The 15,498-nt window shown below is 44.6% G+C and overlaps 1 protein-coding gene across 1 annotated transcript in view; it reads right to left on the bottom strand.

The window, feature by feature from the left end:
* Positions 1-692: 692 nt before the first annotated feature.
* The window catches only part of gas6 (growth arrest-specific 6), a 36,845-nt gene continuing 22,039 nt past the window's right edge, over positions 693-15,498 (bottom strand). Inside the window, exons 11-15 of the mRNA XM_063212311.1 lie at positions 15,286-15,450; positions 10,629-10,797; positions 3,760-3,902; positions 3,041-3,254; positions 693-1,876 (exon numbers count right to left, since the gene is read on the bottom strand). Coding sequence (XP_063068381.1) covers positions 1,731-1,876; positions 3,041-3,254; positions 3,760-3,902; positions 10,629-10,797; positions 15,286-15,450 — 837 coding nt within the window. The 3' untranslated portion in view covers positions 693-1,730. The remainder of the gene's footprint in view (positions 1,877-3,040; positions 3,255-3,759; positions 3,903-10,628; positions 10,798-15,285; positions 15,451-15,498) is intronic.

Below are 15,498 nucleotides of genomic sequence, written 5' to 3'. Positions count from 1 at the left end.
AAAAAGAGAATGACTACATGTCTTACAAAAACAACAGATGGCATACATTTGTAGTACACCCCCCCCCAAAAAAATAAATAAATAATAAAAATGTTAAACCACCTGATGTCACCCTTGAAGAGACATCATGGGCAGGCATGGGTGAGCGGTTAGGGCGTCAGACTTGCATCCCAGAGGTTGCCGGTTCGACTCCCGACCCGCCAGGTTGGTGGGGGGAGTAATCAACCAGTGCTCTCCCCCATCCTCCTCCATATCGTCCCACCGCACTGCTCCCCATGGGGCGCCACTGAGGGCTGCCCCCTTGCACGGGTGAGGCATAAATGCAATTTCGTTGTGTGCAGTGTTCACTTGTGTGCTGTGTCACAATGGGAGTTGGAGTTTCCCAATGGGCTTTCATTTTAAAAATGCTAACATTGCTTTAGAGATGTTTCACCTTTCTTTTCAGAGTTTCTGTAAGAACGCATTTCACTTACACTGTTATATGTACTGTATTTCAGTTAAACACAGTGGCTCCAAGTAAATATATCTTTATTGGCTGTTTCTGTGGGTAGACTTTTGAGGTTTCACCCCCTGCAGCATTGGGGAGCACCATTAGAGAATACAAAAACAAGAACATTTTGACAATAATACAGATGATAAAATAAAAATGTAAAATAAAAAAACAACTAAAAAGAACCTAATCCCTACCAGTCCCAACCCAACCACCCTCCCTCCCAAAAAAAGGCTACGCCCTCTAAGCCCTTAGAGGCTTCAAAATACAGGTAAAACTTTAAAGGCAAAGCAGATTTCAACATTGTTTCTTTGTCTGTTTTTCTGTTTCTGTGGCCAGTCCTGTTGTGCGGCTCAGCACATCTTTACATTTCATTCGCTTGGACCGGGCACGTAATGCCCCAATCGTTATGGCAGACACAAGCAAACGGTTATGGGTGTACTGTGTACGGTACGCTCGTGAGGGTAATGTGAAACCGTGGTAGCGACGCCTCCCATCTTCTTTCGGCGCCTTCGACCTAAAAGCACTGTACAGTTATGTATATATACATATAAACTACATTACAGTGCATTTTTACTCAGTAGCTTACATGGGGTTGTGCAATGTTGTGTGTCTCTATTGCCAGACGCCTCATACACGGACGCCCAGCACACACACACACACACACACACACAAACACACACACATTATAAATGCCAGCCCCAAATGTGTCTCAGTGACTATCTTATATACAATACTTTTACAGTCTACGCGACGTGTGCTATGGTGTAGCATTCCTTTAACTACTCGAGGCAGTACTTATCAAAATACATTTTTTTGCTCGTTTATAAGCACTGTTTGTTTGCTAAAGCAAGAAGCTAACGATAATGGTGGTAATGACGAAAACTGGTGGCTACATTCTAGTTAACATCCCTTACAAGTTGGAGAAATAAAAAAAGCATTCTGTGATTGATAGGAGTATTACCGGTCAGAGTTATCACAGGAAATAAAAAATAGCTGTACAGTCTATTTTTACAGCTGAACTGGATTCACGGAGGCTGACGTTAGTGTGAGTAATTGGTAATCATTAATCATAATGGATAAAAGTCTTAAAATGGCAGGTAGCCTAATGGATGGGCTCACCATAGCACTCCTCCGCATGGTATGCATATAGGGTGGTGACGTTGAAACGCAGAGAACGTAAAAGGCAACGTGTTTGAAACAAAATTCGTGTCGGTGCCAACAAACATCTGCATAAACACTATGTCCCCACTAGAGGGCATGACTGGGAATGTATATCGTTGTGCTTGTGCTGAGCCCCATCCAAGTCCAACATGTTCCCATTGACGGTCACCTCCATACAGCCTGCGTAGAAAGCTGAGACGGGAGTGGACACCACAGACACATCTACAAGGGGAAAAAAAGAAGAAGAATTTTACTGATTTAATCATGTCAGCTGTTCCTTCCCTAATGGTTATATTATCCATAATCCATGTTATAGTTTGCTTATTGTACAATGGCTTTTGCACCTTTCATTTTGCTGCTTATCATTATCCAGTTGGAAAGTACCAAAAACTTCAATTTGTCTGATCTGAAATGCTGGCGTGTCACACAGCGGTATGAGAACACTGAAGAATGCTGTGACGAGTAAGTGATACTGGATGACACAGCGTTTTGGACAGTCGGCAGAAGGGACTCCAAGGTCAAAGCGGTGAGACGGTGAAAAGGCCACAGCGTGAAGGGGGAGGGGTTACACTACGAGGTGTCAAAAATCACCAGTGATGGGCAACCTGGACTCAGTCGTTCATAATCCAGCAGTGCCACATGTCCAGGTTACCTGGTTTTACCTGTCTAATTCAACTAGATGGTCTTTCAACCAGGCAATCACCTGCTTTAATTGGACAGGTAAAATTTGGTCATTTGGAATATGTGCCACTCGATTGTAAACTAATGACTACAAGTTGCCCATCACTGAAAATCACTTTGGTCCTGAGAACACATAAGGTGTTATAGTACTAAAAACTTTTAGGTAAGCTTAAATTTTTTTTTTTTTAAATTATATGTTATAATGGGAAGATGCTTATTTAATATGCATGCAAAAACCTCACCTTTATAGGTTATACAATGATTATATGAACACCATCTGGCAGTTATATTCCTTGAATATTAGTTTTAATACTTGGGCTTAGTTGTTTGTGTTTAGCTACGCATTATTAACGATTTGGCCATTGACAAAAGCAGGTATGAAGAAACTATCACCATTTATTTTCAATTCTTACTGAGGCCTATGTCCTTAAAATCTCAGAAAATCCAATTGGAAGGAACACAACAGTAACACACATATACACACACACACACAGTACATTATCCATGAAAGGAATCTCTCTCTCTCTCTCTCTCTCTTTCTCTTTCTCTTTCTCTTTCTCTCTCTCTCTCTCTCTCTCTCTCTCTCTTTCTCTTTCTCTTTCTCTCTCTCTCATACACACACACAAACACACACACACACACACACTCACACCTTGGTAGGCCACAAATAAAGTAACAAAAACACACAAACAAACACCAACTCACCTGGTAGCCCCCCGATGAAGGTCCCGTAAGGCGCGTTGAGGTCGAGCGGCTCCCGGCCCTCCTCGGAAGCTTCCGTATCCCCCGGCTGTCCGTCCACCTCCAGCAGGGTCAGGTTGCCGGACACGGTCACGTTGACCAGGTGAGCCTCCGAGCCACCACACAAGGACACGGACGCACTGGCCACCACAGTGTCACCCATAGACACCAGCACATGCTGTCACAGAAAGATAAAACAACACAGACACCATGACATGCTGTTACAGAAAGACAAAACAACACAGACTGTAAACAGGACTGATAGTGTTCAGGCTCAGTGCTGCAAGAATACAAATATAGTCATTAGGTTTATCTTAAATGTTTAGCCTCAGGATTTTCTTTCAGGCCTGTGTAAAACATTTGTTCCCTTTTTTAAAGAACAGTGAAATGTGTTAAATCTGAAAAAAAGGAGCACAGTTGCTTAAAATGCAACAGTTTATGGTTTCAGAATGGTTTTTGTGCTGACAATCAAATGAAGATTCTTTAAAATACACGTATGTATGCAATAATGTGTATATTGTCCAGTAAATTTTTAATTTAGTGTAACTAAGTTTAAACCAAACGAACAAAATCAACTACTAGGTCAAGAGGTCAATCAGTTCCACCAGAATAATGAAAAAATACACTGCATTTTAATCTCACAACAGAAGTCTGACAACGAACATCAGTGTTTTTCCTCTCACCTCACTCCATTCTTTCTTCACAGGGTGGTAGTCGGAGAGGGAGATGGAGAAAGGCACGTCATCTTGGCGAACGAGTGCAAAGAGAACGCCCACGGTGGAGGCCGGCCGTAGGTTTAAGACAACATTCAGCGACGTCGGGTCACCTGTGAAGAGACAGGAATAGTCACACTACTGTACTGCAGATACACATCACCCTCGAATGTCAGACACAAAACATGCATCTGAAGATATACATACACTGCTATTCTCAAATAGTTTGGTTACACACTACATTTAGAAATTTCTCAGTGTTAAAGGGGTATGCCACTATTTTGGGGCTTAATACAGTTAAAATCGTTGGCTGGGGTTTATAAAGGTGGTAAAGTGTCTTATTTTTCATGTAAGCCGTTGTCTTGCTTTAAGACAAGTTAAAAGAGGGAATATGTCGCTAAACTAGCGATTAGCATGCTACACGGATCCATTGACTTTCACTAGCTTACTGACATATTCCCTCTTTTAACTTGTCTTAAAGCAAGACAACGGCTTACATGAAAAATAAGACACTTTACCACCTTTATAAACCCCACCCAACGATTTTAACTGTATTAAGCCCCAAAATAGTGGCATACCCCTTTAAGCACACATTTATTTCCCACAGAGCAAATTCTACAGCATGTTCAATTAGACAGATGGGTATACCGTCTGTCTTCAATGCAACCACAAAAGAGTGTAAAGGTTAAGTACAGAGCAGGGTGTAATGGCGCCGCACGCTAACCCCCTACATATGGCCTTGCATGCCCATGAGGAATCAGGTTCAAGTCCATCCAGGGTCATGTCCCAACCCTGCACCATCTCCCTCTTACTCAACTGCCCTATTAATTAACCTCAATTAACCTGTTCATGCAGAGCCAATGTTAAAAATGTATTGTCACCAAAACGGTAATGACAATGTTTGAATATGCTACTCAAGTCTCTTAGTAATATTATAGCAATATTTTTTTATGATGTAGTTCAGCTTCGTCAGCAAATGAATAAGATCGCCGACAACCCCATCTGCATGAAAGGCCTACGACACAAAAAAAACGTTAAGATGATGTTTAGTATAGAAGTACACAAACAGTGTGCAAGTGTCATTCAGATATTGAGTTCAGTAATTAAGCAACCTGCCACAGGTTTAACCCAATCACCCTAATCCTAAGGACCACTCAGGACAAGTGAAGTGACTACGCTGCCATGTCTGTTGGGTCAGTCCGTTGGTCGGTTGCACGTGACCTTGGCCTACTGACCTTGTTACCTTCTAAACCCAAATCTTACATCTCGGAAATGGTGGCCGTTGGCAGTCAGAGGACCAATGACAGGAGCCAGACATGCGAGGTGAATAGGGCCATCAAGAGGACCTTGTCAACTGACGTGATTTCATCCAACAGAATACTGATAGGATTTTTCACTACACAACAGCTGTTTGGTATGCACTGCCATGTCTTCCGAATCTCCATGCCACACGCACTGGCATGACTAAGCAGAAAGCAGATTTCAACACTGCCACTGGGTACTCCACTCACTTTATGACAGCAGAAAAGGGGTGCATCCCAATATGTGACCTTGCCTCCTCCACTTGTGCTTGTCTCCTCGCCCCGCCTCCTGGCCCCTCCTCCGTGGAGAAAACAATAAAGTTTCCCAGCTGTCAGCCTCGCCACAACAACTTTTGAGGGACTGTTTTTCATTCACCATCCCAACTGCAGATGAGAAAAAGACTCTATAGTTGAGCTTTTGCAAGATATTGAGGTATAGTGCTGTTGTCTGTGATGTCATCATGACGAGAAGCAAGTGGAGGAGGCAAGTGGAGGATGCAAGGTCACATATTAAAACGTACTCGGAGTCTTTACTATTAGGAAGAACCAGCCTCTATTCACTCTTAAAGTGATAATGTCCCACTTTTGGAAATAAGCTTATTTTACACCTCCCCTTGTGTTAAATAATAGGGATTTACCATTCTCCTCTATTTTCAACCGTTTTCTGGGTATGGCAGTGCAAATTTTACGTCCAAGCTAGCAGTTAACATTGAGTCCTATGAGACCGGTTAGCCGCCAGCTGGCCTCATAGGACTCAATGTTAACTGCTAGCATGAAGGTAAAATCTGCACTGCCATACCCAGAGAACGGTTGAAAGTAGAGGAGAACGGTAAAACCCTATTATTTAACTCAAGGGCGGTGTAAAAGGGAGGTGTAAAATAAGCTGATTTCCAAAAACGGGACAATGTCCCTTTAAATGGCATGGCAAGCTGGACTTTTAATATGCCATTAATCAGGGAAGGCAATAGGGGGAGACAAACAGGTCAGTCAGGGGGGCCTAAAACTGGGTCCTCATTATGTATGTGTTGGGTGGGTGGTGGTGGTGGTGGGGGGGGCTGTCAAATGACTTTGTCCTGGGCCTGGCCAAAGCGGTCAGCGTCCCTGCCATTTAATAAGGCGCCATGGTCTGATTGTCCTTTTCGAGGAACATATTGGAAATTGGCTCCATCTCCTATGCTGGTCCTTCAGAGCACCTTGGAAATATGCCACAGCCTTAGATGCATTGTCAGCGTGTACTTTCTAAAGGTGATCCTTTCAAATGGGAAGCTTTCACCACCTCATCAGTGAGAAACCTGTTCGCAATGCAGTCAAATGAGATGATGCACGTCTGCAGGTGAGGGAACAAGGCCAAAGTTAATGCACTGTAATGGACGCTATGCTGCCAGTGCCTGCACTGCTTCTTGCTCTCTGCAGTAGGCAGTGTTTAACTTTGGATATGTAAGATATGAAAGGTAACTGTGCTAGATCCTTGTGAGTGATTTGACAGGAGGTGAACCGTAAAGCAGTACTATATAGCTTTTAAATATGTTTTCTCGAAAGCTTGCAAGTCCAGTAAAGCTTTGCACAAAAAAGTACAGAAATATGTTTTTCCCAAATACTTTCCTTGGTTGATTAACTTGCAACAGGCGGAAATGTAATTCTGAAATGTCTTTACCACCGCACTAAGTAGGTTCGTTTAACTAGTGGACCACCTCTCCAGTTCAAAGGAGAGGATTCCTCATCAGAGAGGAAAACTACCTACTTTCAACACATTTTGGCCCCAAGCCCATGGACGCATAGTTCTGAGTCAGAGTTGTCAGTGAGAGTAAGTAAGTCATCTGTTTGCAGAGCCTTGGAGATGCCATGCAGGTGGGAGGAGGGTGAGTCACAGGGTACCAGCGTACCGCGGCATCGTCACTTAGTCACCGCCACCACGCACAAAAACACCTTGCGCTGTCACCTCAACTTACTGTGAGCAAAGGTGTTTCAACAATATGAATGCTTTACCATCGTCAATGCAATACGGTGAGTTTGTTCTAATGATGTTGATGCTTAAAAACATAACCTGTATTTAGATAGACTTTGTACAGTGGAAGCGGAGGACACAGAGTGATACTACAGCATGAATCATCTTTGTCTCCAAGCTGGTGAAGAAACCATTATTCAGAGCCTTCAGAGCCACTTTTCCAGAGTAGAACACGGGGAATACCTCTAAAACAATTGTCTACTATACCTGAACTCAAAGATATTGTGATTACTGAGTAAAAAATGGTGTATCCTTCTGTCCCACACCTGAAATAGGCACGCTGCCAGAGATCTTTTCAGCTCTTCAGTTATGCTGCCTCTCTCTGTGCATGTTGACTCATCTCTCTACTGCGCTGCCATCACACCTGCCACGAGTTGTAGTACGAGAGATGGGTCTCCGCTTTCCTTTGCAGCTTTAATGCCTCTCATTGGGTTCTGCTCTTGGCCACGATATATGGGTCTCCGACAGTCACCTGATCTCCAGTCCACAACTTTGGTGTCTCAAGACAGAGCAGAATCGAACCTCAGTGGCGATCCAAGTGTTTTCGGTTGATTGGTTGGTGGGTTGTGGAGGACCTGGATGTGTTTGTGTTTCTGTTTGTACCAGTTGTGACTGTAAATGGTAAATGGTAAATGGACTGCATTTATATAGCGCCTTTCCACTCCTTCGAGCACTCAAAGCGCTTTACATTGTATGCCTCACATTCACCCATTCACACTCACATTCACACACCGGTGGCCGTGGCTGCCACGCAGGGTACCACCCTGCCACCAGAAGCAACTTGGGTTTAAGTATTTTGCTCAAGGACATACGATGGAGTCAGGCCGAGCGGGGCTCGAACCTGCAATCCTTGGGTTGCTGAACGGCTCCTCTACCACCTGAGCTACCACCGTCCCACCGACTGTAACAAGGTATTATGCCTACTAAATGCAAAGAGCTGACAGGAATGTGAAAGGAAGAGAGAGATGGGTCAGGATCAGCAAATGACCCCGGCTGGAATCAAACCCAGATTGCTGGCGTAGTAGCCCCGTGCCCTACCGTTAGAGCCACGCTAGAGAGTGATCAAGTCATTTCGGTCAGATGGTTGGTTGCTTGGGAAGGACCTGGATGTACATGCTAGCTCCCACCTCTGATTGTTTCTCAATAATTTCGCCATTCCAGACCCTCTGTACAAATGAAATGACCATAGCACGATGGCATGGTAAGACCAGGCTACACTAAATGAAGAACGACACAATTTGTGTGAGCGCTCTCTCTCATTCTAAGTTTCTATTTATATTAATCCACATGTACTTACTGAGACACTAGCAGTACTGTAGTAGTACTGTATGCCTCTTAAGATTCTCATCCATCCAGGTTACATTACTAGCCTTCTAAATGCAGAACAGAACGGTTTCTCTAGGCTGTCTCAGTTGTACTCTCTCTCTCTCTCTCTCTCTCTCTCTCTCTGTCTGCTTCTGACTTCATAATATATTCCATCCAGTATGACTCAATCCTGCAGCTTACAGGGTGCACACCCTGAAGCCAGAGGGTTTTTTTGTCTTTCATTTTTTGGTTATAAACTAACAGCTGTGGAAAACCAACTGTTATGAGCTGTTATTATTAATAATATTAACAAAAGCTCTGATGCGAGTTCCTCCTGTAATACACAGTGTTGCTATGCAGAAAATAGTTCAATTTAACTTTGGGGGGAATTCTTAGTTAAACTACAGTAGTTTAGTTATGCTACAGTATAGTCTGGAACAAGAAACAGGATTGCGTCATCAGACTTTTCCAGTGGAGCACGTGCGTATGCACTGTAGAGTGCTGTAGAGCAGGGTTTCCTAACCTTTTTTGTCTCGCGTACCCCCTAAGCCTCTTAGTTGTGCCATGAGTACCCCCTAATTCATGTTCTATATTGCTTTCTCTGTCCTGATGTGACCGCTCCATACATTTGTTATAATAATAAAAAATGTCCAGGTACCCCCTGCAGTGTGCTCGCATACCCCTAGTGGTACACGTACCCCTGGTTGGGAAACACTGCTGTAGAGCAATGGCCCAGAGAGCTATTGCCTTTGGTGGGGCTGGGGCATATTAGCTGTAAGACATGTTGGCTCAACTGACATCAGAGCTGCCGCCAGAGAGAGAAAAGTGGGACAATCCTAAGGGCCCAGCACTGACGGGGAGGCCCTTTGAAGCCTATTAATCATGTATCATGTTAACAGTACTGCCCTGCGAAGTCTGAAATAATTCATGAGGGTAAAGATATCTATATAAAGATATCTAGCTGCACCCCTGACTGATATTAATTACTTTGAAAAGGGAGGGAAAACGCACAAAAAGCCTATAGGACTGGCCCTGCCGTGGCCAAACGGTAGGGCACTCGTCTACCATGCAGCTGACCCGGGTTCGAATCCCGGACCGGGTCCTTTGCCGGCCCATCCCCGTCTCTCTCTCCCTACTCACTTCCTGTCACCACCTTCACTGTACTATCATAGATAAGGTCCAAAAGACAAAAACAAAAATATATATATATATATTTTTTAAAACCTAGAGGACTGCACTACCACAAACAGCCATTATAATGTAACTGCATATCACCACAGCAGTGTTGAAATCAACTTAACTTTATAAAAAAATCCAGATCCTCAGCTCAAACTCCCTAGTGCCACCAACAGGTCAAACTATTAGCTACATTTTTGCCTTTAACTTTTTAACCATATGCCTGATTTTAAAAACATGACCATCACTAGAATCCTTGGGCCAAGCTGAATCCAATGCACTATATGATGTCATGTCAACCAGAAGAGAAATCCACCATTTTGCATTTTTTGAAATTCAAGAAAAATGCTTATTTTCCTACCAATTTTGTCAGATTTCCACAACACCTGGTACAGATTATCTCTGGACTACCCTGCAAAGACAATTTAACGTAATGTATTACATCTTGTACCGTTTGGCTATGACAGCCAATCAAACGCGTCTGAAAAGTCACAAAACAGGAAGTGAGCTCATATCTCGGCAGCCCTTTGACGGATTCAAACCAAACTTGGTTCACGTGATCACCTTCCCCTCCAAGGAATGCACACAAACATTGGTGAGATTTGACCCAAAGGGAGCCTATAGTTCTTTCTGTTGCAGTGGCGACTTGGGCAAGTTTACTGCTTGGCCCCGCATTGCTGCTTGCAGCTATATGAATGCAGATGTGTCGTTATCACGACCGTATGAAGCAAACTAAAAATGAGTTGCAAGCTAAGCTCCTTCGGTGCATTCAGCAACATCTTCATTTATATTGCTCTTTGAGCATACAGTACATTACATTTTTATATGACATAACTTGCTAACGCTTTTCTCCAAAGCAACTTACAGATATTTAGCTAGAGTTTTTTGTGACCTCCCTTGGATCAATGTGGGCTTATGGTACATGCCCTTGGTCATGGGCACGCCTACCACAGATGACATGGTATTCGAACCTGCAACCTTCCACCCACAAGACACAACTCCCTAGCCATTACTGTACACATAGCCCACGCCACGGTTGTATCAACACTCACCATGGCTATGATTGAAGAAGGCAAATCCAGAGCCGTTGTAGAAGGCTCCGCGCTCCACCCTGGAGAAGCACTGCATGTGGTCGTTGTTGCGCACCGTCTCCTGGATGGACGAGTCCTCTCCCGTTAACCAGTGCCAGTCGCGCATGCAGCCATCTAGCCTCGTGTTCACCTGTGAAGCAGCAGAAAGACTTATGTGTCTCTGGATGTTGTCATTCACCCTGGTCATGTTATGCACAGAGTTTAGTTGGAAGCAACTGGAGTTCTTCTTTGAGCTTGAAGAAAGTTTTGTTCCTCCTCATCCGAGAAGCTTCATATGTTCTGGACGATGGAGAGTGAAAGCTGGTACAGACCTTGGTTCCTGATTAGACCAGAAATGAAGAATTTGGTGGAGAGATGAAACCTGTCAAACTAAAGGAGCCAGCCATCAATATAATGTGATGTCGGCTATGATTATGTCCTCGATAGTAAGTCCTTTTGATTTAAAAAAGCGTCTGCCAAATGCAATGTAATGTAATGTAATTTAACTTGGTAAAGTAGCAAGTATCAAAGTTTGATTCAGGCTCATTCACAAAAACACAGAATGCATTTACTACTACAAGACTTCCCCTTTAAGTTGTGCCAGTCGAGTTTCACAGACACACACCCGTGGCTACACTGCTGTCATGCATGCTAGCTCAGCTGTTCTGTGGCTGATACTCTGCTGCGTCAGACCTACTTTCCTGTCTTTAACGATTTCTCTGAGCACAGCCCCACCGCACACAGTATAACCCTTAGAGGAATACTGTGAACCGGGACGACATTAAGTTTCGTAAGGGATAGGAAATCGTCCTGCAATATCCTCCAAAGACCATACATAATTAAGGCTTTTTACCAGGCGATCTGAAAATCAGTGCATAAAGTTTTACATTTTCTTTGATTTAAGAAATTCATGTGCATTATCTGAAATCAAACAATAGCTTCCTCTGGCCTCTACCCTCACTCAAAAACTAATCTAAATGTAGTTGTTTTCATTCAATACCTCGCAAATGCAGAGTTTACACTCGCCTCCAAAAGAGTTGTCGCCTATCCATCTGTTTGGAATAACAGCTAATAACCTGACTTTCAATTAATCACTTGGCTTCAGAAGTCACTCATATGAAAGATACAGTATATCACGAAAGTGAATACACCCCTCACAGTTTTGCAGATTTTTGAGTATATCTTTTCATAGGAAAGCATTACAGAAATGTAACTTTGACACAATGATTAGTGACCTTTTAACAACAGACAAAAACCGCTTAAATTTCTTGTTCACCATCATAAAAAAAAAATACAGCCAGTATGTTTACATGTACTCACAAAGTGAGTACAACCCCAGATTAAATCCGTTAGAGAAGGGGCATGTTGGCTGCGAATCGTCTCAAAAATGAACAAACTGAAAGGGATGACAAGGGAGGTCATCATTGTGCGTTTCAAAACCTTTTTTGCATCTGGGGGGGGGGGGAACTTACATTTTGAGTCTGCATCTGGCTTTAAATAGATTGGTGTGAGAATTTGAATGCAATCCATGGAGAATATCGATGATCTCTCAGTAATCCAGTGCATGTTTTGCCATGTGTTTCTTTAGGTGTATTCAATTGCCAAGTTTTGACAGCATTCATGCATCCCCCCACACCATGTCACTCCCACAACCATGCTTGGCTTATGAGAGGATACACCTTTTTTGTAAAACTCACTTGTTTACCACCCACACATCTTGACACCATCTAAAGCAAATTGTTTTATCTTGGTCTCAAGAGAGATGAAACAGACCAAGGATAGGTCGCTGGAACCATTTTTGTGATCTTGAAGAGACCACGATTAAAGAAATTTGCTTTAGATGGTGTCACATGTTGGTGTAAACAAGTGAGTTTTTACAAAAAAGGTGTATCCTCTCGTAAGCCAAAGCAGGTAGTGTGGACTGACATGGTTTGGGGATGCTAATGCCTGTCAACACTGGCCATCTGAATACACCTAAAAGAAACTGCATGTCCACATGCACTGTGACACTGAGCAGATCATGATACTCCATAGGATTGCATTTCAAATCTCACAACCAATCGTTGAAGCCACCGCATACTCAAAATGTAAAGGTCAATGCAAAGAAAGGTTGAAACGCACACTGATGACCTCCCTTGTCATCCCTTTTCATTTCGTTTCAATTTTGATACGATTCGAGCAAATAGCCCCTTCCTACCGGATTTTATCTGGGGTTTGTACTCACTTTTGTGAGTACATGGTTCAAACATTAAAATGACTGTATTTTGTTTTGTTCTGAGTGAACAAGAAATTTAAGCGGTTAAATATGTTGCTAAAAGGTCACTTAATCATTGTGTCACAGTTACATTGTCTGTTCAATGCTTTTCCTATGAAAGGATATGCTCAAAAAATCGGGCAACACTGTGAGGGTTATTCACTTTCGGATATACTGTCAACCCCCCCCGAATGAAAAGTATGTACAAAAATAAATTTCATGGGAGGGGAGGGGGGGGGGGGGGGGGGGGGGGGGGGGGGGGGGGGGGGGGGGGGGGGGGGGGGGGGGGGGGGGGGGGAGAGGGGGGGGGGGGGGGGGGGGGGGGGGAGGGGGGGGGGGGGGGGGGGGCGGGGAGAGGGTAGGGGGGGGGGGGGGAGGGAGGGGGGGGGGGGGGGGGGGGGGGGGGGGGGGGGGGGGGCTGTGGAGAGGGGGGGGGGGGAGAGAGGGGGGGGAGTGGGGGAGGGGGGGGGGGGGGGGGGGGGTGAGGGAAGAGGGTGGGGTGGGAGGGGGAGGAAGGGAGGGGGGGGGGGGGGGGGGGTATGGGAGGGGGGGGAGGGGGAGGGGGGGAAGAGGGGGAGGGGGGAGGGGGGGGGGGGGGGGGGGGGGGGGGGGGGCACCGGGGGGAGGGAGCGAGGGGAGGGAGGGGGGGGGGAGGGGGGGGGGGGGGCGGGGGGGGGGGGGGGGAAGGGAGGGGCAGGGGGGGGGAGGGGGGGGAGGAGGGGGCCAGGGGCAGGCACCAAAGAAAGAATTGACCCGTTATTGAACACAGACAGGGCAGATTTTCACAAGACAAAAGTTTTGTCGCCATTGAACATAATGTTAAAAGGAGCAGATAAGTTCAACTCAAAACCTTAAATACCAGATTGGGTGTCGACTTAATCACTGATCACTTCCCCTCTCCAGACAATCACTTGGCCGTAGGTGTATGTTTCGGGTCTTGGTACATGGAAAGCTACACATGAAATCAATGGAGTTCAATGGAGATGGGACATATTCCTATTCGTAAGCAATACATTTTAACTTTATGAAATTAATCAATGATAAAGAGCCCCTCAAACACCTGCAGCAGCATGCAGCTCCTCCTAGAGCTCTTCTGTAGCATGTTTCACTTTATGCAACCAGTTATCTTTTTTATATTCTCATCGACAGCACCATATAGTTTTCATGCTATCAGTTCTAAATGGTTTGTTTCTATGGATCTTGACTTCAGAGTAATGATCTCTCCCATTACATTCTTTTTGGTCATAATTAGGCCTGACCTAAGACTCTTTCTTGGCTGGCTTTTTTTGAGACAGGACAGTGGGAGAGACTTTCTTTGGTGTTAAAGGTGAAGAATTTGGAACAATACATGTTGCCCGTTAACTGTCAAAACAATGGAGAATACCGCTCTTATGTGGAGCTGCATGCATGCTGCGGGTGGGAGGGCTTTAATCAATTGATATCACATCATTGAAGTTAAAATGTTTGCTCTACTAATAGCAATATGTCCACCATCTCTCATTGAACTCCATTGATTTTCGATTGTGTTTGCGTTCCATGTTACCATGACCCTAAACATGGACCGAAGGCCAAAATTGAGTTTTCTGGAGAGTGTGTGAGTAATCAGTGATTAGATGACCCGATCTCGTATTGAAGCGTTTTTGAAGTGAATTATCTGCTCATTTTCACATTATGTTCGATAGGCGACAAACTTTTGTCTTGTCAAAATCTGCCTGTCCTGTGTTCATTAAAAGGTCATCTTTCTTTTGGTGCATGAAATATTTTTGTACATTCATTTTCAGCGGAGAGGGTTGTAGCTTTCATATGAGTGACTTCTGAAGCCAAGTGATTAATTTAAAGTCAGGTTATTAGCTGTTATTCCAAACAGATGGATAGGCGACAACTCTTTTGGAGGCGAGTGTAGTCTCTCATCTGCAATTAGGACATCAGGATAATCAGGAAAAAAAACAAAACAAGAAGCTTTAGCTTGACAGTGGGGAAATCTTTTTTTCTGAGGCAACACCAAGGCATTAGGCCAGAGGAGACACTTGAGGAGTGTCGCTTCAGGGGTTAGGTCAGAGATTCTTTAAGTATATAGAGATATGCCAATGTAATAGGATGCTATGGGCACCTAACGTGACCAGGTTCCGGTCTGCCTAAAGGGGCGTGTCATAATACTCCTAGCATTGAATAGAACAGTCCTTAGGTCTGCCTAAAGGGGGATTTCCCCCTCTCCCCCTTGCAATAATAGAACCCGGAAACAATGGGCCAATGGAACCTCTCTCTCTCTACTCTCTCTGGTTAGGTGCCATGTTGTGTGGTAGGGAGTGAGGGGTGGGATTGATCAGGGGTGGATGAGATTGATGAGGGGTTGGTGACAGTGTGAATGAGCAGTTGCACTCTCACCTTGCTGATAAGGCTGTCCTGTTTGAAGGGGATGCCGCCCACGGTGAGGTTGAGCTCGTGCAGGCCCTTCTTCAGCGTGAAGAGATCTCCGTTCACAGCGATCTTCATCACCGCCTCACGATCAATCTTTATCACAAGACTCCTCCCCTGCTCCTCCACGGAGATCTGAATGAGAGGGGGGGGTCGGGGGAGAGAGAGACAGATAAAGAGAGA

This window comes from Engraulis encrasicolus, chromosome 12 (assembly GCF_034702125.1).
Source record: "Engraulis encrasicolus isolate BLACKSEA-1 chromosome 12, IST_EnEncr_1.0, whole genome shotgun sequence".
Lineage (NCBI taxonomy): Eukaryota > Metazoa > Chordata > Actinopteri > Clupeiformes > Engraulidae > Engraulis > Engraulis encrasicolus.
The sequence above is the reverse complement of the archived record's forward strand: the minus strand, read 5'-3'. Positions and strand labels throughout refer to the sequence as shown.